At 39.8% G+C, this 22835-nt stretch overlaps 1 protein-coding gene across 1 annotated transcript; it reads right to left on the bottom strand.

Annotated features, from left to right (window-relative positions):
• Window positions 1-206: 206 nt before the first annotated feature.
• ulk1b (unc-51 like autophagy activating kinase 1) lies at window positions 207-19605 on the bottom strand. Its single transcript, XM_077497207.1, has 27 exons — window positions 18926-19605; window positions 17506-17598; window positions 17206-17247; window positions 14203-14235; window positions 13484-13520; window positions 13221-13394; window positions 12625-12698; window positions 12056-12157; window positions 11533-11591; window positions 11282-11364; window positions 10508-10561; window positions 10287-10378; window positions 9921-10086; window positions 9740-9794; window positions 9552-9635; window positions 8699-8842; window positions 8459-8601; window positions 7032-7294; window positions 6725-6930; window positions 5606-5727; window positions 5386-5511; window positions 4983-5167; window positions 4561-4745; window positions 3469-3587; window positions 3229-3386; window positions 2869-3004; window positions 207-2784 (listed from the first exon to the last, which is right to left on the bottom strand). The coding sequence occupies exons 1-27, from the start codon at window positions 19013-19015 to the stop codon at window positions 2729-2731; spliced, it is 3081 nt and encodes a 1026-aa protein (XP_077353333.1). The 5' UTR covers window positions 19016-19605; the 3' UTR covers window positions 207-2728.
• Window positions 19606-22835: the final 3230 nt, after the last annotated feature.

Below are 22835 nucleotides of genomic sequence, written 5' to 3'. Positions count from 1 at the left end.
ACTTAAGCATTCCTATGTTCCCCACCAAGTTAATTTGAATGACACGCTGGGCCTTGCTCACACATGTGCATATAAATTAAATTAGCGGAAATATATATATATATATTTCATTTGTTTTTCATAAAACAATATACAGTATTACAAAAATGCTACTGCTGATTATTTCTATATAGCTGGGGGAAAAAGAGACATCATTACAACACGTGGCCATTCCTTAAAGTTTATTCATGTAGCAACTAACAATAAGGGTTATATTACACACAGGGACATTGAAATAGTGTCTACCATACATGACAACATGAAAATGCCTTGCTGAGTTCAGCAGTAAGCCTTTTCTTCGGAAAAACAAATATTATTAGATGGTATGGTATGTTCCCTCCGCACCCGCAGATCCATAAATACAATGACGACAATAACTTAATTTACAATTCCTAGATGTGATCCTAAGCACATAAAAAAATGACAACATTCGGGCATGTTATTACGCACAAAACTTGACTCATTGCGGGAGAGTGCGAACCTTCACGATGGTTACACTTCATTTTAGTTCATGGGAATGCTTTTGAAACAGCAGCCATGATAATGGCAGCGAGTCAACATCCTGCTCAAGGACATTACAGCAGACAACAAAACGTGACACCCCCCTCCACCCTATCCTAAAGTTCTCTCAATGCACACACACGGTGAAGTGAGAATAATAATTGGGATGGCCAGTAGCAATGATTGTAGGGGGACAATTAAAAAAAGTGACATGCATCACTGGTGCTCACCGCTTTCTGAGCAGGACGAGAGCCAGGATGAGCTGATAGGAAAGTACAACTCAACCTTTACACATACTCACGGCTGAGAATGTGAGAATATATATATATATGACAAATGGTCCCATAGCAAATTAAGTATATTTAAAGTGGGGGAAACAAGCTCTTTAATTATGGTCTACTGACAGCGCTACTATACTGGATCTCTTTGTAAACTATTTTTAGCTTTTTGAACTTAAAAAAAAAAAAAAAGAGGCGGAAACTACACTGAAGAAAGTAGTAGTGGGCCTCACAACAGATTGCTACAGTTAGGAGGGACCATGGTAACCACCTGGACAAAAAATAGTCATTAAGTTTTCAGAATATAGTATTAATGTTAAGATAAGTTATAGTTACGAGAATAGTATAAATATATATATTTTTTGCTGGCCCTATTCCTTCGTAACCATTGAAATCCCTTTTGAATGGATCGCTAAGTTTCATAGGGAAATGTGAGGTTGTGTCATAATGAATTATTCTCATCTTTGTTTCTTTCCACAGATGTCAGTCAAATCTCAAACAAGCCTCTCCACACATGCTAACATGCACACAATACTGTACACCTTTAAATGCAGGCAACACACAGACAGACATCGACCATCTCCACTGGGCCACAACTGAGGAAAATTATTAAATGAATCAGTTTGGGATTCAGTGATGTCTCAAGCTCAATAATAATAGTAATAATAATAATAATAAAAACGATAACTCAGATCAAATATTTAACACTAGCACTCCAAATCAACACATTTCAAAATCAAGACAGACTCGCCGCCTACTGCCTACACCAAAGCAAAACACAATATATATATTTTTTAACACCCTCCTCACCGTAAAGCTTTTTCCGTATTTTCTTAAAAGAAAACGTTCACTGCATCCCCTCCGTTAATGAACACTCTCACACCAAACAAACAGTAACTCTGATGCGACTGCACTCCATGTATGGCAGTAGAAATAGAAATGAGCTCATCAGTCAAGGTAAATTCAAACAAAACAATATTTGACATGTGTAGCATGTTCCACTCTGTACAGTACTTCAACAGTGCAAAAACATTCAGACGTGTGCCGCCGAGCAGCCCAACATTCAGACCGATGTTGACGCGGCTTCGTTCCCGTCCTATACATTCGCATTTTGATTATACGTGCTTAAATGCCGACGATGATTGTTGATAAGATGCAACGATGCAAAGAAGAAATAAGGGTGATTAAGGACTGCACATGAGACAAACATCCTCCAGTTAGCGGGGCATCGTTAGCGCAATTCTCATCAGAGATGCTAACACTGCCTCTTCCGCCTTTTTGGACCCACTTGGTGCAATGTTGGGAAAAAAAAAACCCCAACATCGTCTACACCAGTTTTTACGCCTTCCTTGTGAAAAACAAGTTCATAAAGTGTCAAACCAAACTACTTAGAGTGGAGCTAAAATCAAACGTATTATAAAAAGACTGGAAGTCGTCTTGGCAGAAATTCATCTCCAGTTGTAGCAATGCTATGTACACTGTAGCAAGCAAGTTACTACCTAGTTTGAAACAAACACACAAAGAAGTGGTAGAATGTGAACATACATATGATGACAATTATTCTAGCTTTCTTCAACATATCTACTGTATCTCCATAAAGATCAACCATGAAGGCTTTTTTTTTTTCAGTTCTCCACTGCAGTAGACTGATCGATCTTCACGATGTATGTCATGTGTGTGGGTATATATATATGACTACTTGGCCATAACTGCTCCTGCATGTTGCCTGAAATGGGGCTGGGGAAATCTTCATTGGCCACACGGTCTTTCGCAAGAGTCAGAATGCGGCAAGGTGCATCACGACCAATATCATTTCCGTGTTGAGTGAAAGTTGTCCGAAGTTCAGGTTTTTTGTGAAAGTGATGTTTGAGGTGGTGAGATGACGTTGACGTGACATCACTTGGGGGCTCTCAAATACAGAGCCCCGACTGCAAGGCTGTGAGGCGCCGCTCAATGCACTCTTTACCTGCACACGGGGAAGAGAGGAGGGACTAACGTGAGCAGGGATGAAGAGATTGGGTGACGTTTTCAGATTGATATTTTGACTTACATTTGCCCACGCTCAGAATGTCTTCCTGTTCAGTCAGAAGCATCGAGAGGCCCTCCATCAACAGGAGGGCTTTGTGGTAGCGATAGACTGATGCCTCCCCCTGGTGGAACATCTCGTCCAGAGCAGCAGACTGAACCTACGATGATATCACAATGCTCACCTGGACTTGATCCGGTGGTATAATTTTGTTGCCAATGGAAAAGCATCAATAGCGATTAGGGCTGATTAGGTATTGCAAAAGGGGTATTGGGTTTGTCGTGCCAAAACCTGGACTCCTTATTTTGACACCTTTCAACAATGAAAATGAATGAAATAACGACGACAACATTTGGCAGAAACAGGGCTCATTTTATGGCTTACCATCTGCACGGTGTGGCTAAAGAGCAGCCTCTCAGCCGTGATGGAGGTAATTTTGTCCATTAGTCGGTGCTTTTTGGAAAAGAAGCGCTCCAGACGCGTGCTGAGAGAGCGGCACGATGCCACGCTGGACTTGTACAAGTCATTCAGCCTCCGCACGACTATAAATGGACGACAATTTGATTTACTAATGTGGGCCAATAATCACAATGGAGGATTTTCCCCAAATGAAATGGCTCATACCTTGTTTGACTGTTGCCGACGGGTAAAGTTTGCCTTGTTTTACTCGCTCCATGGCTGTTTGTATGGCAGTAGACAAGAGTTCTGCAGTCTTAAGGTACAGAACCAGCTGTTCTGCATGGCTGGTGAGGCAATAACAAAGAAAGAAAAGTTTGAATATATGGCCATTAAAATTTAACACGCATTCACTCATGTTCTTTCAGTATATACAGTGGGGTAAAAAAAGTATTTGGCCATTTTTCCATAGACTTCCTATTGGATATTGGCCAAATACTAAAAAAAAAAAAAAAAAAAAAAAAAAGATTTTTCAGGTTTAGCCCCCCCATTAATTTATTCTTGACATAGCTGTATCATAAATAGAATCCAGAGCAGAGATGAGTTCACTGCTTTCATACAAGTATATCTTAATAAATTGGAATATTATTTCAGTAATTGATCTGAAAACATCAAGTCAAGTGAAACTCATTTTTATATATACTGTCACTGTCCTGTGACTTGCGTCCTTTTTTTTTTCTTCTTTTTTTTTTACATTCATGGGATGAAACTGAATGCAGACATCCCAAAAACATTAAAAAAGATTATAATAATTATAAAAATATATAAATTATATTAAAAAAAAAAAAACTCATATTGTATTCACTTGAAAAATCAAGCTGGTTCTATGTTTTTCTGAATTTTTTTTTTAATGACAAAAAAATATGCAACAAAACCGGAAAAACATTCAGAAAAACAGGAAAAAAAATAAATACAAAAAACAAAGCTATCCCCCAAAAATTTGTCAGAAAAACAGGATTTTTTTTTTCCCCAAGTGAATGCTATATGCTTCCGTAAAAAATACATTAATTTTATTTAATTTTGTTTTAAGTAGAGTTGTAACCTAATAAATAAAAATATATAATGGTTTGGTACTCCAGCGTTGTCATTAAGTCATGCATACATTTGTGTATGCCCCAGCAGCAAACCATGACTTCTCATTTGCATATCCTTACCCACCCATTTTGTCTGCAAGGTTCAATTTCAATTACTATAAATAAGCCACAACAACAGTTTTGCCTCCAACAAAAGAGGCGAGCAGCGTGGATGATGCGGCCTTACCTCCACTCTCGGCTCAGTGAGCTTATCTGATCTGCCACCAGGCTCTGCTGCTGCAACAAGTGAGGGTGAGCGGCATCAAGCGGGACCCCCGGCAGTGTGATGCCGCGGGCCCCGGCCACCTCCATCAGACAGCAAGCGAAATCCAGCGTGAAGCGCAGACTCTGCACGGTGTCTGTGTGCTCCTGCTGCACTCCCACAGAAATGGGACACACATTCACAGGAGGACACGGGATGCCATTTAAGCACTTTTGTGGACTGTCACAACATCGAGTTCACATGTATCATTCAGTGCTCCCTTGAGTCCTTTATTCTCTACACTTTGCTTTTTCTTTGAAACTGATCTGTAGCTACACAGGTACTATGAGCAGTCACTCACTTTTCCTCCCACTTTGGTGACTTCTCAAAGTAAGCCTATATCTCACCTCCATCAGGGTCTCTTCGGGCAGCTCAGGGGCCTCGAAGGTGATACGACCGCCCATGTTGGCCGTGATGGGATCAAAAAAATTGTAACGAGGGCTGGAAGAGGCCTCAAAGCCGTCGCCGTAGGTGGCTGTCTGGGGATAGCGGCTGGTGAAGGAGCCTGCGGGGCTGACTGATGCAAAGGAGCCTGCAGAAGGAAGACACAAATATAGATGAAAAAAAAAGGTATCAAATAATAGGGGGTTGTCTTAGCGTGCGAGAAAAAAAGATTAGAATCACAAATATAAGGAATGCAAAAATGTTGCTGCAGTTCAGTGCAGTACATTTAATTACATATAACTTCCACAAGCCACAGAGAGAAGTCATGTGTCGTGTTCAATCGACATATTTATGAGTTGATGTTACCTGAGTATTTCCTCTGTCTGGAGGCCTGAGGCGGGGTGCCACCACTGGGAGGGGAGCCGATGGTGAAGACCACCTGTGCTGGGCTGCAGGAGCCCGGTCCAGGACATAGGACACCACCTGAGGGCACTAAAGCACAACATTTTAAAGCGGTGGAGTGACCCCAGTATGTGAAGTTTAATCAAAAAAAAAAAATTTGAGAGAGGAGTTGTGGAAGGCATACCTGCTATGTCTATAGCTTTTTCAGATGCCAGGTTCTCTGTGCTACCTCGGTCATTCGCTGGTCCACCTGTTCCAAAGGCTGCCATCAGCAACATGTCGGACAGGAGGCCGGCACTCTGAGATCTGTAGCACAATATGCAAGCTTTTAGACTTGACTACTAAGCATATACAGTTAAAGTTTTTTTGCATAATCTTGCAAATTCACACAAGGACTTTTAAAGTAAAACCTCTCTGCTATGCAAACTACGGAATTGGGCTGATCGGCAAGTTTCTAAAAAAAGTCAAAGTGGAAGTCAACTCCAAAATTTTTTTCATGTTTTTTTGCATCCCCCGCTAGTCTAAACACAGTTTTCAGATCCATATTGCATTTGTGGAATATGAATTAAGCAGAAAAATTCACCTGTTTTTATCCTTCTCAGGCGGCAGCCATTTTGCCACTTACTGGCGATTGAAAACGACGTCACAGTTGCTCAGGTAACAACCAATCACAATTGACCTGTATTCTGAGTGTGGTCATTTGATATTTGCAATTTGGTCGTTAACTGAGCCCTCAGAAACTGTGATGTCATTTTCAGTTGACAGCAAGTGGCAAAATGGCTGCCACCTGAGATGGATAAAAGCGGGTGGATTTTGCTGCTTAATTCACACAACATAGATATTATTGTAAAGAAAATTTGGGGGTTGAATTCCCCTTTTAACATGATTAATAGCAAAATAAAGTAAAATACATCGTTTGAATACATGCCAATTTGCTTATTTCACAAAATGACTGTTGTATATTCCTCTTTTTCAAACCATTCATGCTGGGGCGAGTGTTCATATTGGAAGATGCATGAAGTAACTCCACAAAAAGCAAATTACTTTCTTTTTTATTATTATTATCCTCCTATGACTCTGCTCTCTATGACTATGCTGAGGTTTTAACTCATGTGTATGAGATCAAAATGAAAGTTTGGAGCTCCATTTTTCTTAAAATTTGATCCAATATGAGCCACTCGCCTTTTATTGTTGACTAACTGTATAAGAATGAAAAATGAAGGCTATTATTGCACTGTTTTCCTCTCAGCAGCAAAAACATGATTCAATAATTAAGGGCGCCGATTTCAATTCCAGCTCTCACCTTCCAAATCCCCTGGTATCATCATTCATCCTGTGGATGCAGTGTGAAGGCTGAGGGCACTGCGTGGGCGCTGGCTGTCCAGTATCTCTGGGCTCCATTTGCACGCCCCTGCTACCGGGAGAGCCCACGACCAAGCCCTGCTGTGTCAGGAAGTTGACGAGGTTTGGAGAGCTGGGGGGTTTGGGGAATTCAAAAGGGGGCATTGTCTGCAAACACAAGCAACAACGGAGGAACGAGAGATTTTTGTTTACAGTTACTATGCATACGGTGTAAACCATCAAAAGAACACAAACAACAAATGACTCACCCTCGAGGGAGAGCCCAGGATGGTGGGCAGTGGGTTTCTCTGCATGAGCTCACTGAGCCGGGGGGAAGAGTGCAGCGGGCGAACCGTCATCAAGCCTGCATTGGGGACCACCACCGGGTCCGAGTGCTGCTTTCGGATCTTTTGTCTGCCGCCGCCAGTGGTGCACTCTAACAGACAGGGGGCGCTGTGGAGCCTTGTGCCCAATCCTGCGGAGACTGGGGAGTGTTTCTGAGTAGTCGGCCGGGATTCAGCATGCTGAGCCGCTGCAACGGGTGAGACGGGGTTAGAGGATTTCTATGAACGACATTTGACAATATAACACCACGAAATAGCATTCAGGACAAAATCTACAATTCCCATCTGGAAAGCGTGTCCATGCCACATGGCACAGGACAACGAGAAGTAAGCGGGAGACTGCTTGTGCTTATTTCAACAAAGAGTCTAAAATAATTATATTTAAATATGAAAAACTTGCACAACCACAACATATAACTTCACACCTTGGCCTGCAGTGAATGCTTGAAATGCTAAAACCTATTTCCAGTATTATACAAGCTGATCTACCCACAAGTGAAAGTGTGCTGGTTAAAAGTCAACATGCAATTAATTTATAATTAAAAACAGAAAATACAAGACTTTTAATTAGACACCCATCTGTTGGCGTGATCAGACAATATTTAGCATTTTATGGAAAATGAATGATCAGCTGAAATGTCTTAATTTGCCAGATTGATCAAGGATGTCATTGATGGGCTCCATGAAATAAGACATTACATACTATATTTTATATTTATAAGTATTTTTATGAAGATCTAAAAAAAAAATTAAAATATTTCTACATGCATTTCAAATGACATCACTTGTACGATTTCATTATTTTTGGGCCGGGCCACTTAAAAAAAAAAAAAAAAATATATATATATATATATATATATATATATATATATATATATATATATATATATATATATATATATATAATTTTTACAAATAGATATAATACGCCATCTTCTGATCGAATTGGTGAACAGTTGGCGTCTTGTTTTGTTTTTTAAATCCTGATCATATAAATCCTACTGTTTATAAAAAATATTTTTTTCCAAGTAACTAATCCAAGAGCTATTTGAAAAACATCATTTCAACCATACAATATTATTAAGATTCTCTTTCTCTAAAATTAACAAGTTTTGATATTAATGACATTGCCTTGTGAATATTTTACCCTCATTAGGTATTTTATAGGACCTTTTTCTCTATATAAAAGAATTCCAATAGGCGCGTAAGACTGATTTGCAGTTAGACTCTAAAATGGACAATCAGGTGCTTCTCGGACGGTAATAAATCATGCTATAATCATCCATCCAGGGAGTACAGTACATAAGGTGAAGGAAGAGTATCGTTTAGAAAGTTAAATGCCTCTCAGCCACCTTGAGGAGAGAGTTGAAACGGTCTTGCTCCTCCCAGTGAGAGCCTCCTGGTAGTGGCCATTGTTCCGTAAGGTGGAGAAGGGCCGGTCCTCGCAAAGCCCAGCGGACTTCCACTGCTGCAACGATGCACCGGAGTGGACAGCCTAATGATGGAAGTTCACGATTTAAGTGAAATCTTGTGGATAGAAATACCCAGATATTGTGTTTGTACAGTACGCATGCATGCTAGTAGACACACACCGGGGCGAGCCTTCCTGTTTGGTAGTATAAATATGCTGCTCCAAGCGCTGGTAGTTGTGCACCTGAGTGGGAACTGGGATTGGCAGGGAGTGACCGTGGTTTCCACTGGGGCCGGTATAGTTACTCCCTGAGGACTCACTGGGCCTGCCAGAAACAGTCAAAGATTAAAAAAAAGAAAAAAAAAAAGAAGAAAAAAAAGTAGGGGTGTCAAAATTTGTATGTTAATTCAAAGTTCCTTGAACGCCACAAATTTTTTAACGCATATGTACTCATTGCTCCCAAAAATTTATAAATACGTTGTGTTTAAAATATTACGATTCTCCCAAAGACGTATTTATGTTTTTTTTTTTTTTTTTAATGCTCTAGCATACAGAAGGCTTTGATGCAGCCTCTGAACTGAAGAGAATGCATGAAGCAATGGTAGTTATTACAAAAACGGCCAGCAGGTGGCAGCAGAGTATGAGATCAACCAGGGCCATGTTGCAAAAAGGCTGTGTGGAACAGATGTGTGAATAATGACGAAACTTAGCTATAGTCTAATGCTAATTGCTGCAAAACTGAAATAAATAGAAATGTACTTTTTTTTCATGATGAAGGAAGAGACTAATCATTCTTTTGGTAGGTTCCATGCTTTTATAGCAATAGAACTGGACTGGACTGGACTGAAATATTCTGTGGGCACTGCAAAATCAGTCAAAATCCAGTAAAACAGCTGGGTGCAAAGGGGGTTGCTTCAGTGAAAATGGATGGGCGTTTCAGTCGCAACGCAGCAGATACATCCATCTCAAAATTTAGCAGTAACAAATGTAATAATAATGCATATATTTATGCAATTCTGGTGTGTGCTTTTTACCTGACACGACTGGGGGAGCCGCTATAGGAGGGCGAATGTGGTGGCGATTTGGCTTGGACGCATAAACCAGAAGTCAGAAGAGAGCTTGGCAGAGGAGATGAGAAGAGAATTATTTACTATGGGAAGGAGATAACCACTCTTTGTAAACATCCAATGTCTATCATGAGAAGTCATAAGCTTTTTCTTACCCGCTGTTCATTAGACTGTCCTGCAGCACTTTACTCTCACTCGTCAGATCAGCCGCTGCAGGAGATAACCACATACTGTACGCTTATTATCTGTTATATTATACTTGTATCTATTATTGGGACAATTCATCTGCTAGAGGGGACATCCAAAAAGAAAAACAAGCCTCTTGTTCTCGCTTACTGTTGAAGTGAGCCGGCACAATGACAAAGTCGTCTGTGTCACAGGAGGAGGAGTTCTTACTGCTGCCGCCTCCTCCCGACGAATCCTTGAGGAGAAACCCAGTGGCCTCTTGGGTGGGGGAGGCCAACGCTTTGGCACGCAAATGTTGCGCATCACCAAGAGATTGCTGCATGAAAGCAGTGTCAATAGTGCACGAAAAATAACAATAGAGTGAGTCAACATAACAATAGAGTAAAAGTGCAAATGAGAGGGGTGATTAATTCGATGTGGACCTGGGTGGCCTCTTCATCCCCCAAAGACCTTTGTTAATCATTTACACACAGTTGGGGGGGAAGGGGATACATTATAGATATGATAAACACAGACCGGTGGAGAGGCCAGGTGTGAGGTGGAGGAGCTGCTGCAACTGCTGGCAGACGCAGAACTTGGGAAGCAGGTCATGGTCACTGTTGGAGTTGCTGGAAGGAAAACAGGTGCATTTAACGACATGAATAATGTTTTCCTTTTAAACGTATGCTTTTGTGAAAAGCTTTCATACAGCAAGTAAGTATTTAACTATCACAACATTCTAGAAAATTGTAACTTACTCTTTTTGATGGACGAGCTGGTGGCTTCCAAGAAAGGATGAGAAAAAAACTCATCTGTAGAAAAACGCAGGTAATCGGATTAACGTTGTACTAAATATTTCTTATGATTTTACCTCGGATGTGCCTTTATTGCAATGTGACTGCTCTACAATAAGAAAGCGGCTTCCTGCAAACGATCAATAAAGTATCATTAACTGCCTTGTTTAAATAAGAGCAAGAGAAAAAAAGTGTAACGGAAAAGTGTAACAAAGGCAAACAAAGCCCGAAGCTCACAGCTAAACCCTCCTGCATTGAAATGCATAAGACAACATAATATTTGAGTCCCAGCCAACTGATTCTTGGTGGCGCATGCGAAAGTAGACAAGCAAGACAGTTCAGCAGATAAAAACTCGACAAAATGTCCTGCTCAAAGTTATTGCCACCTGGAGAACCTCACTCTTACTTTTTTCCACGATTGTGTGTTGCAGTGATATACATATATTGCAATTTCTTAGCTTTAATAATTGTTTCTCACCAGAATTACTGTTTTCCTGTTCTCACCTAATTTCTAAAAGACAGCAAACTAGCTGCGCATGAATTGAAAGGGCCCTTTGCTACAACTGCCAAGTAATGAAAACCATTGATTGAATATGTTACTGAATTTCATACTAATCAAAAATCCATACAGCTTTTATCAGGCACATCTCTACTGCTGGAAGCACAAATAAGAATTCCATGATGCTATGTCACCTTTCTTCCTGACGTGCAGTTTTTTGTCTCAAGACTCCCACTCACCAAAGTCCATGCGGTCCTTGTGATTGCGCTGCAGCAGGCCCCGTAACAGATGCCGCAAATGGCTGGAAGTCTCTCTGGGAATGCTGCAAATTGACAACACAAAAATCCCTCTGCTGACATGGGCATATAATGTAAACTTGCATCAGATTCACTTAAATCTATAGGCAGTATCGTCTCTTTCCAACACAAATTTTGTTAAAATATGAATGAACGTAAAAGAATAATGTGGTCAACTCGCTGCCGATTCTTACTTGGGGCTGAGGTTTTTGTTTTTCTCGTAAAACATCCTAAGATCCTGGGGACTGCTGGCCTAAAGGTGACAGAAAGACAAACTAGTGTCAGTGCTGAATAGGATTCTTTCCATTGTAAACCTTTTCAATAAATTCCAAGCCAGACACGAAGACATAAAAAAAGAGCAAGTACGAGACACGAAATAATAATATTGCTATGGAGTTCTAGGAAAATGTTTGAAATTAGTTTGGAGCCATGATTCTCAAAAGACCAACTAAACTGCATCAAGGGTATTTTACCACTTATTGAACTGACATTTCATTACCTTCAAAGTTGACATGTCAAACGTGTTTGCAAAACGGGGGCGTAGCTACCAGCATTAGCATGCACCTCGAGTCGATCATGTGCTCCCTTGTGAAGTCAAATATTGGCTCTCATTTTGCTCTGCTTTTTGGCACGCTAATAACGTTTACTTTTAGCAGTTATTTTGTTTCAAGCCAGAAATGGTGGTGTATTGTTTTACGGCAACAGTATTGCGTATACCTGGAAAGGAGCCTTCCCAGTCAGGCACTGGAACACGATGGTCCCGATACTCCACAAGTCAGCCTTGGCGTCGTAGTTTTGAGACATAATGACTTCGGGTGCCTTGTGAGGGAAAAGAAGGGAAAAAAATAGTTTGAAATCAATTATTTTTATGGTGCTCCAAAAAGGATGACTAATGAGGTGGTCATCTTTTACTCAAATGAACTTATTTAAAAATGAGGTTTTACCGCACTCGCAAGGTCTTAGCACAAAATTGCGATCAACAAATGAAGCTTCATGAAGCACGTGATATTTTTTGACTCCTCTAGATGGCACTCTTGGTTTAAAGATTCCATTGGACCTTTCCAAGAGCACCATCTAGAGGAGTCAAAATACATTGCATTCATGAACATTTCACATTATCCAAATAAATTAATAAATAAGTAAATAAATAAATACATACATACATACATACATACATACATACATGCATAAATTAAACTGATTTCGAAATGGATGCACTGTTGCTGATAAGACTGCTTGCTTTTTTAAAACCTTATGATGTGCATGTATTCATGTGCCCTCATTACCATGTACATCGGTGACCCGCAGAGAGTCGCTGCCATCATGTTGTTTTGAAGGTACCTGGCAAAACCAAAGTCCGCTGTGGAAAGAGTTTAGGTGATGAGAAATGCATTTTTAAAATCACATACTTCACAATTTGAGGCATGTAGAGTAACATTTATCTTCTACATTTATGGTGAGTTCATTAGGGCTGCTCGATTATGAATTATTTTGGCGATAACTGGTACAAAACAAGAAAATGTTTAAACGTAAAAAATTATTAAGGCAAATAAAATTCTTTGAACCACTATAATTATGCAAGTTGAATTTATTAAATTAGTTTTTAAAATTTTAAAAAGTTGCTAATGTATACATCTAAACAACTCAAAATGAGTATTACTCTCTCTCTCTTTTTTTAAACAATTATGCTGATTTTGTAATCGTGGAGTGTAATAACTGAAATTGCAACTGAATTCCGATTAACTAATTTAAACCCAAAAACATGTTAAACAGATTTTTTTTATTACTTTGTCTAATTAATGTCAATTTTTTTTTATTACTTTGTATAATTATTCTGATTTTAATCGTGACTTGAAAACAGCAATGCAGCAATCTAACGTACCAATTTTGATGCAGGTATTGTTGGAGTGGGATTTCCGTCCTGGGGGGTAGGAGAGCAGAATGTTCTGGGGTTTGAGGTCCCTGTGGATGATGCCTTTCGCCTGCAGGACCCTCATGGCACCCGCAATCTGCTGCAGGAAAACGCGAATTGTGTCCTCGCTCAGCGTGCCTTTTGCTGTGGAGCGATGGTAGGCAACAAACAACAGCCGTTGAGCATTCGTGCTTGACAACAGCATCTACAGGGGTTTCTAACGCTTCGCTTACAGTGTAGGTAGTCGGCAAGGTCACCACCGTTACAGTACTGCAAAATTAAAGAGAAAGAACAGTATTAGGACAAACGAATGCCATCACCAACAGTAGACAACAAACTGTCTAAAAAGAACAATCTGTTGTGTCTAAACTGTTCTAACTGAACTGTACGCATTGGTGATGTGTAACCATGGTGATTAAGTGTCTCTGAAGCTACCAAAGAGCATCGGCGGATCCGGACATTGATTTCCTGAGGAGGAAAATGCAATTCAAGACACATGGCCTTGCTCCTATTCGCAGCATTGATATGAATGAACTCAGGAAATTGTGTCCTCCAAATCATTCATTACGACCCCAAAATACCGTAACCTAAATGATAGGATCAGATGTCCCTCATTGTTGGAAGGGTGCAATTTGTTTTGCACATGAAAGACAAAACAAAACAACAGACAGCAATATAATCAGAAGTACTGCAATTATAATTTGTGATTGAGTATTTATGTGGGTGTCCTTCATGAGCCTTCTTATAATTACACCATTCTTTCACAACAGCTGTCTCAGTGTCTATGTACACGATAAACACGCAAACACAATCAGCTGGATTGTAGAGGATACAGCCGCGTGTGGGATGGGTGCTGCCCCCTCGATGCCTGAGGGCTGGTCTAAATTTAGCTTCAAATGCTGACATTGCACAGGACTGAGCAAACAAAGGCCAAAGGCCGCGGCAGGCTTACCTCCATCACTAGGTACACTGAGCTTGCAGTTTCCTAAAGGGGGGGTTACGAGTCATGGGATGGGAAAAAGAAAAAAAACATGTCAAAAACAGACAAAAGAGGAACAGGTGGTTCTTAAGATGACAAATTGTGTAAATGGTGATTTAGATATGCTGCTTGAATGAGATAAAAACGGATTTTTTTTTGGAGGGCCAAAGTAGGACATACACATATACTGACGCATACACTTGTACTTTTATTGAAACAAAATAGGCTGTTTGGGAGAGTGCTTTGCAACATTAATAATGAATGAAAAAGTCACCAGGTGGCTCCACTGTGAGAGGAGGGAGGAGTATCTAATAAGTAATCATTATAGCAACGGTGCCAAACAAAGGAGCCCAACGTTCACTTCATTTTCATATTAGAAAAAAATAAAAGAATTCCAAGGCATTAAATATTTAATGAAATATAATGAAGGCAGTATTGTCTGCTAGAAAAAAATAAAAACAACATTTAACATGGGTTTTATTGGGAGTGGTTCATTCTGAACAGAGCCACATTCCAGTTTTAGAGGGTGTGCATCCAACCACATTATATTAAGTTGCTTCTTTTTTTTTTTTTTTTTTGCATTGTACAGGTTACAGGTCATCAGTGTGTGTAGACATTTAACACCCACTATATAACTGAATGACTACAGCCCTCACAGCATCATTTGTCTGCTTTGTGCGAGACAACGTGGGGCCCTGGTAAAAACAAACTCTTATCACATGGCAACAGATGACTGTGGTTGGAAGTGTCACACTCCAAAGGCGTTTTTTTTTTTTCTTCTCTCGCTCTCCTTTTTTAGTTGTTGTTGTTGTTTATGTCAATGATGACGTCAACTCCTGAAAGACTGCACATGCTTTGTTTGTTTGCACTTCATCAAGATTGCGCTCATGTTTACGTGCCTTCATTACCCACAAAAATCTACCAGAGCTGTTCGGTATTTGTAAGGCATCATTGTGTCGCTTTTGAGTAGCTAAAGGTTCTACAAAACTATAACCTCTGCAAGAAAAACATTGACTGTGCATTATCTGTATATAAAAAAACAAAACAACAACACTTATGTGAGTTTACGTTTACGCCTGAATTAACCTGCATGCACTCACACCCAAAATGCACTTACATAACTACATCACAGTCATCATCAGGCAGCAAACAACATGGACGATTACATAGTTTATTGGCCTGGACTGACTATATATTCTGTCTATGTTGAAGCCACATTGGAGGCTACCTTTTTGATATCAGATTTTTTTATTTCTCTTTAAAAATGATTTCATTCCAATTTAAATTGTGAAAAACAAATTGTGCCATTTGAAGTGTGTAGTGTAAGATCCAACTTTCGAATAATGACTCATCTTCTGGAAGTTTGAAAATCAATGTGTCAGTGGTCATCACAACCTTCCTGATACCTTATTTGTATGGTTGAGTACTCGTCATAAAACTCAACTCAAGTTTATTTATATAGCGCTTTCAAACAGCCTGAACTGTCACAAAGAAACAGAAACACAAAAGAAACAAACACAAAAAACAAATATAAAAAAAAACAAAACAATACAATACAATTACAACAAATCAACATTCTTCCATCCCTACAAATGCTTTGATGTTTGAAGCAGTTTTTAGATGAAAGAGGACAGAATCAGTCTCCTTTCAGCAGTTGATCAGAGACGTGATCTCAGCATGCATGACATCACACACGTTTACGACAAGCTAAGTTTGCTTACAAGCTAGCTCATTAACAAGCAGTCGCTGCGTTCGCGATGAGCACCATACACACAAAAAGTGGTCCAATTTTCCAGTCCCATCCCAACTGCCTCTCCTCCAAGCGCAGAACCTCCATCCAGTCCACAACCCGCGTACACCACCTCGCCCAGCGGCGACATTCGCGTCCTCAGCTCCACCGCCATCCATCTTAGCTCACTAGCGTAGATTGTCCAGTAGCGCCAACTTTTCCTCCGAGCAGAAGGGCTGTAAAAAATGCTGCCTGTTTCCTGGCGCGAATACCACAAGCGACCCGCAGGTGCCCGGTTTGGCAGTCGGATGGCCCCGACACTCCCCCATCAGAAACCGTGCCGGTGCAGGCATGCTGCAGAATGGGCGCAACCATCAGGCACCGACACTGTCACTCGGGGAATATCACGGCCATCACGCCGAGAAAAGGTCAAGTAAAACCAATACAACAAATCTCCTGCTCATTTGACGAGTAAACTACATGGCAAAGAGTCTACGTCGCAACAGGAGCGCCTTTGAATGTTTCCAAGTATGCTGACACTGTAATGCAGTGCAACAGCATCAACAATCCTGCTCAACTTGCAAGGTTCAAAAGTGTAAACAAAGTCTTGTGCTCCTCATCAGATCTCATACGTGATAAAATTCAATTAAAATCAGGTTTTGACGGATGAAAGCTGGCAGTTAAAGACCTGCCCGGTGTGTTCCAAAAGGCCAACACCTGCACAAGTTGAGATGCGCGTCAGGTCATCCCGACTGTGTGTCAGGTGCATGTGTGCGTGTGTATGTGTGCCACAGTGAATGCCAGGCTGCAAACACCCGTGACTGTTGAATCCTAAGCACTACCTCTCTCCAAGTCTAAGACCTTAATGCTGCTAAATTAAAATAAGACACATGGACATATTCACACGACGCAGCACATTTAAACAGAAATGAGTAATGGTGAGGTGAACCACCAAAGCACTGATAGAACAAACCACGCTGGTTGAGACAGTGTAAACAATGTCTGAGGTCAACAGGGCAAAAAGCCGGAAGTGAAACTTTCCAAAACAAAAGACGGTGTTATGCTGTAACGTCTCGTTTCAAAAATACAGAAAAAAAAATGGTGGCGTTGCATGAGACAGAAATGGGTCATGTGACACCAACATGACTAACAGCCCATCTGCTCGGTGTGATGAGTACAGACTGAGAGCAAATTGGGACAGCGAGCGGCTACATGTGTCAGCAACATGGGAGCATATTATTACATACCTGAAAGTCCAGTAATGCAACAATGTTTTCATGCTTGAGTTCCTGCAAACAAAAATGGGAATTTTAGTTGATGTTTACTTTAAAATGCTTGCTGAATTTGGGGGCATTTATTTCCTTCATCTTTACTAGAACATCTGTATTCTGAAAAAAAGTAACCCTACCACATAAATATATAAAAAAAGAAAAGAAAAACTGACTGCTAATGTACTGAAAGACGCATTATTGATCCAACAATGTTTGCATTTTTTTCCACAAATGGAAATACTTCAGACATAATGACCTTTATAGACACTGTCTCACCTTGAGTATTTTGATTTCTTTCCCCAGTAGTGTCTGGGATTTGGCCAGGTTCTTCTTGTTGATGCATTTTACTGCCACCTCCCAGTCATGTTTCTGATGGGAGAAAATGCACATAATGTACATGCTGTCATTTTCTCTGAATATTATTTAGGTGGAAAAGGTCAGAAATGTCAAAGTATAGACAGGAATCTACAACTGCAACAATATCAATATTGGCATAGTGAGAGGATACTGCATTTCATCTAATTGTGACCTCAGGTTGAACACTTCTAAAGGAATATTATATTACCTATTTGATGCAGTATAATTTTCAAACACTTGCATTATGCATTTACATATAATACATATTTGAATATAATATATAAATGAACCGTAAATCCTAATTGTATAGATGCTCCAGTCCATACTAAAAAAATATATGCATCAGCATAACGTTATCCACTTTTTCATGTTGCTTGGCTCTGCCAGAAGTCAAAAAACATTTTTTTGAGGGCGCGTCCTGCGCAAGGTGTCATTACAACATGGCCCGCCTTGCAAAGTCTAATTATGTATTGTAACTCAGCCATAATGTGCTATTGTGCTCGCAAACGAGCTCTAAACATGTAAACTGTGACGTAAGCCGCAAAGCGGCATATATTGTCGCTCCTCCCCCTTCTGCGGGTTTGAGAGGGGGGCTCCATGTGAAAGTTGGCCCCCAGAACACATTACATAATCGCCTGCCAATTGGAACAAACGGGATTGTTTTTGTACTGATCTTTACAACACTTCCTGTGTTCTGTTGCAATGTCCTTGTGATGAGCAGTGAAAAGCAGAAGTGTACCAGATAGGTACACTATGTGTAGTGTAAAAACAAAAAAACAAAACAAAACGGACAAACCTGTTGTGATGCTGTTAGGTTGTTGTTTTATGCAGTTATGCATAAAACAAAAAACAAATTGGAACAGACCTCTTAAAATACCATATATTAAGGTTACACCTACATTCACAAAGGTTCTTTATTAACATACCGGTTTGTGTCTTAATAATAATTATCTTGATCATGCCAGTTGGAGAACATGTTTCAACATGTTTATAACCATCATGCCAGCCAACAGAAATAAACGTCTAATTTTTGGCAAATGTGTGATCAACCTAACATTATATCACATTTATAGACATGACAATCATTTTATTTTATGTCACTATTTGTGTATACAGTGTTGTTATGTTAAAAAACATCCTGTTCGGGAAGCCAGGCCTCTTAAGGTCGTACTTGGAAAACAAACAATAAATGGCTTCCACAAGGCAGTCAGTGCACGCGATAGTTGCACGTTTTCTTTTTAGATCAAAACATAAACGATATTTTAAACGTTATACACAGATAATACAGAAGGTGTGCTGTAGTTTGAAACGTCTATAATGCATAAAAACGGCCACTCACCTCTCGGTTTCTGCCTTTAAATACGACGGCAAATGCGCCATGTCCTATCAGGTCCTTCCGACTGAACTCGAATCTGCCCACCGTCTCCATGATGTACCTCAGTCCGCTCACGTACTATTTGGACCGGGGCAGAGAACCTGGGGACCTGCGATCGCCCTTTTTGCTAACAAGCTCGCCTCTCTCCTCAGTCAAGCGGCGGAGGCAGCGGCAGGGACAGTCACCCCCTCGTTCACTTGCCAGGAGCTGCCGTCCAGACAACAAACGGCCCTCCTCTCTCATGTTCGCTCGTTACGGAGTTTCACTCCCGACCAGGCCGAGCGAAGACTTCCATGTCTGGGCACCGAGCTCCTGCACGTCCAGATCGCCGAGAAACCGAGCGGGCCTGGGAGCCTGCTCTTGTTGTTCCAGCTGTCGCTAATGACGTGCCACCTTAAGAGCAGCTCGCGTTGCGTTTTGTTTATATACAGGAGCTCTTCGCCTCTGTCGTCTCCAGCGTCAAAACGACCTATAAAAAAGGTGCTGGATGCTACCTTGAATCGCAAATAGGAGGTCGAATAATCAAACTCTACTCCATTATGTCGTTACAGTAAAAGCGGAGTCGCTCAAAGTCCCAGCAGCATCGATGGTCCCAACAATGCAGACGGTACAGTCGGGCTTTAACGCGCATGCGCAAAGTGAGCACAGCTGTAGCTTTGACGTCACAGGAGTCCGTTGAATGTCTACCGGCTCTTTGATGTCAGGAACTTGCTAAATAAACATCTTAGTCGATATAAGGGGAGAAGATAAATACGCACGTTGATTCACATTGAGTTTAATGTGGCTGTTTTAAGGATTGTCAAGTTGCAGAATAAAACTGGTAGAAATTGAGTAAATAAAGTAGAAAAGCAGACTGAAATATAATACAAACGTTTTAAAAGAAAAATCTAGATGTATATACATACTGTCAATGATATAAAATCAAAATAGGTATTTTGAAAAACTGCATACAAAATAGTGTCCATCTTGTATTCAATGAAATAGTGCTCATACTGAGAGGAAAACCATGTCTTGTGTAAGAACTAGCTTGTTATGCTATCAACATATGTTCCCATACCTTTGTTAAAGAGTAACAAAAATTGCACTAACTGAAAAAAAAAAATCTTTTTTTTTTTTTTTCAGATTTGATGGAAGAATTTTTGAACACCAGAATTTTAGGCAATTTGACCACAAATAATATTTCGCTGGTGTCAGGCCGAAACCTCTTAAGTCATAATTGGGTAAATTAAAAAAAAAAAAAAAAAAAAAAAAAAAAAAAAAAAAAGTTAAAGAAAGAAATAAAATAAAAAATGTATACTTTGGGTCAGTCCACACATTTGGGTGGTGTCATTTTTACAAATTATAGACCAATATAAAGTGTTGAAAAAGGCTTAGTCTCATTGAAAATGCAATGTGAATGGTTGAGCAATGTTTTTTTTTTGTTTTTTTTGGGGGGGGGGTCTCCTCAAATGGGACAATTGTGGAGGTACAAGGTTTTGGCCTGATGCCAGTGATTTATTAATTTATTTAATCTTTATTTATCCAGGTAAGGCAACTGAGAACAGATACTCATTCGCAATGCCAACCTGATTTTGGACAGCAGAGTAAAATACAAGTACGTGTACAACAACTGCAACATGTGATATAGTTACATATTTACTGTACATAATAAACATTACATTACATCATAGCACATGATGAATAAAAGCTTCGTAACAGGCTAAAAACAGGTACAATTATCACGGTTCCTGGTGAATGTCTTTCTCTTGTGGGTCACAACTCACCACAATGCTGGAGGTTTTCTTGAATATAAATTTAACTTTATATTATTTTTAAAGTCAACTCAACTGAATTACACTTTCATTAGTAGGCCTATATTATTTAATATACTGTATTGCGTTTTGTTTTGTTTGCTCTTATGTCGAGCTACAGCTCTTTATTACAGCTGTGGTTGTTAAAGTGCCCTATAAATCAAGTTGGATTATTTAAAAGTGACAAAAGTTATCCAAAGAGGTGGAAAGAAAAACGCTAATAGTGTGCTGCTGTTTTACTCATTAGCCAAAATGCTAATGTTAGGCTACTAATGTGAGGCTCAATTACTATCCGTGGCACAAGTTTAGGCAGCTAAGATAACAAGAGTAGTTATTCGAAGTTTATATAGGGCAATTACTTTTGAGTAATATTTGTAGTAAACTTTAGGCCGCTAAGTTAATGAGGGTAGCATGAATTGTTTATCTAGGCCTATTGATTTTATAAATCTTGAAAGTAAAAGAAGCCAGCTTTATGGGAACAGTGTTGCTTGGAAACAGAAATATTAATGTATTTAAACAATTAATAGGTACATTTCCCTTTACGTCATGATATAAAAAGAACAGATAAGACTCATAAATATTCATATTTCATTTAATTGCATTGAAGATAAGAACTGTGTACAGTGCACTTGATAACCAAGAAAACAAATCCACACCACTTTAGCTCTGCAAGTATTCTCTCAGGAAGGGATTATGTAGCTTTTTAATCATGCCAGAAAAATTCAGCCATACAGCATTTTGTTGCATCTTTTCATAATTACCGCAGAGTTTTTCCTCCCAGGAAAATAACAAGTGAAAGTACAAGAGGGAGATGGAAGCCATGTTGTCTATGAGGCAGATCTACAATGTGCAATAAAAGAGAAAAAGCAGAATTGAGAGACGGAGGGTAGGCAAGCGGCTGTAAAATGAGGACAAAATGGTAAAAGGCACTTGGAAGCTGAAAGAGGAAAGAATGTCAGGCAAGAGCGGTTTGGACGTACGAGTTTGGTAGTACAAGAAAATGGGACAATTCAAAACACATAGCAACGGAGAAGATACTAACAAAAACATTTAGAGAGGATTGTAACATGACATCAGTGTCAGCAGTAAACCGTTCATCACTGTAATTACTTCAATCCTGCATTTCTTGAAAGGCTCTGATGATCATATTTACATTAATTGAAGTCAGTTGATTGCAGAGAAAGTGGAGAGGAATTTAACAAGGAATTTAACAAAACAGAGTGAAATATTTTGTATAAACAACAATTTAATTTTATACATGTCATATGAAGAGCTTTCCTGTTTAGTCCACTCGTAATTTCCCCATTTTAGCAGCAGACACAGCTAATTGTTACTGCACTTGGGCTTGACATGTCGAACACAGCACAATTGTGACTACCCCTAAAAAAGATGTCTGTTGTAGTACCAATGCTGACCTGTGAGAGGCAACATTGTGCCATAGGGCATCCATACTGTTGGGAAGTACAATGAAGAAGACATTTAAGAAGCTAGGCTAACCGTTAGCTCATATGTAGCTACATTGCAGAATATAACAATTTCTTGTCATTTTTACTGTGGTGAATGATTTCTGAGACATTACACAAACACTCTGCACGATGAGTTACTCCTCGATTTGTGTTCGGCAAAAGCGCAAGTATCAGCTAGCTTGCTAATTGCTGTTTCGCGTTACAGTCACAAACATTGCGGAACACCATCCATTGTTGGATATGATTGGATTTTAAAAGCTTTTTTTGTGACTCAAAACAGCATCATGTCGACAGTTTCTGAAATTAATGAGGTTCTTGGAACATTATTAAATGGGATCTTATTTTTTGTGGTAATTAAATTTCCATGTTAAGTTCCGCAATAAGAAAAAATTCAATTCTCTGCCAGAGGAGGGTGACGGAGGACATCGTTCCCCAAACCTTCGTAAAGCAGGAAAAAAGTAATCATCTTGAGTCGTTGTGACACGCTACCATTCATCATGTTTCCTCTGCAACTAATGGAAGATATGACAACATTCTCTCAGGAAGTACTCGGAGATAAGAAACAGAACACAGCGGCAAGGTAGCAAACGGAATGCCTTTTGAGATGTCGAATTGTTC

This window comes from Festucalex cinctus, chromosome 15 (assembly GCF_051991245.1).
Source record: "Festucalex cinctus isolate MCC-2025b chromosome 15, RoL_Fcin_1.0, whole genome shotgun sequence".
Taxonomy (NCBI): Eukaryota; Metazoa; Chordata; class Actinopteri; order Syngnathiformes; family Syngnathidae; genus Festucalex; species Festucalex cinctus.
Note: the sequence above shows the minus strand (reverse complement) of the source record. Positions and strands in the feature narration are given on the sequence as shown.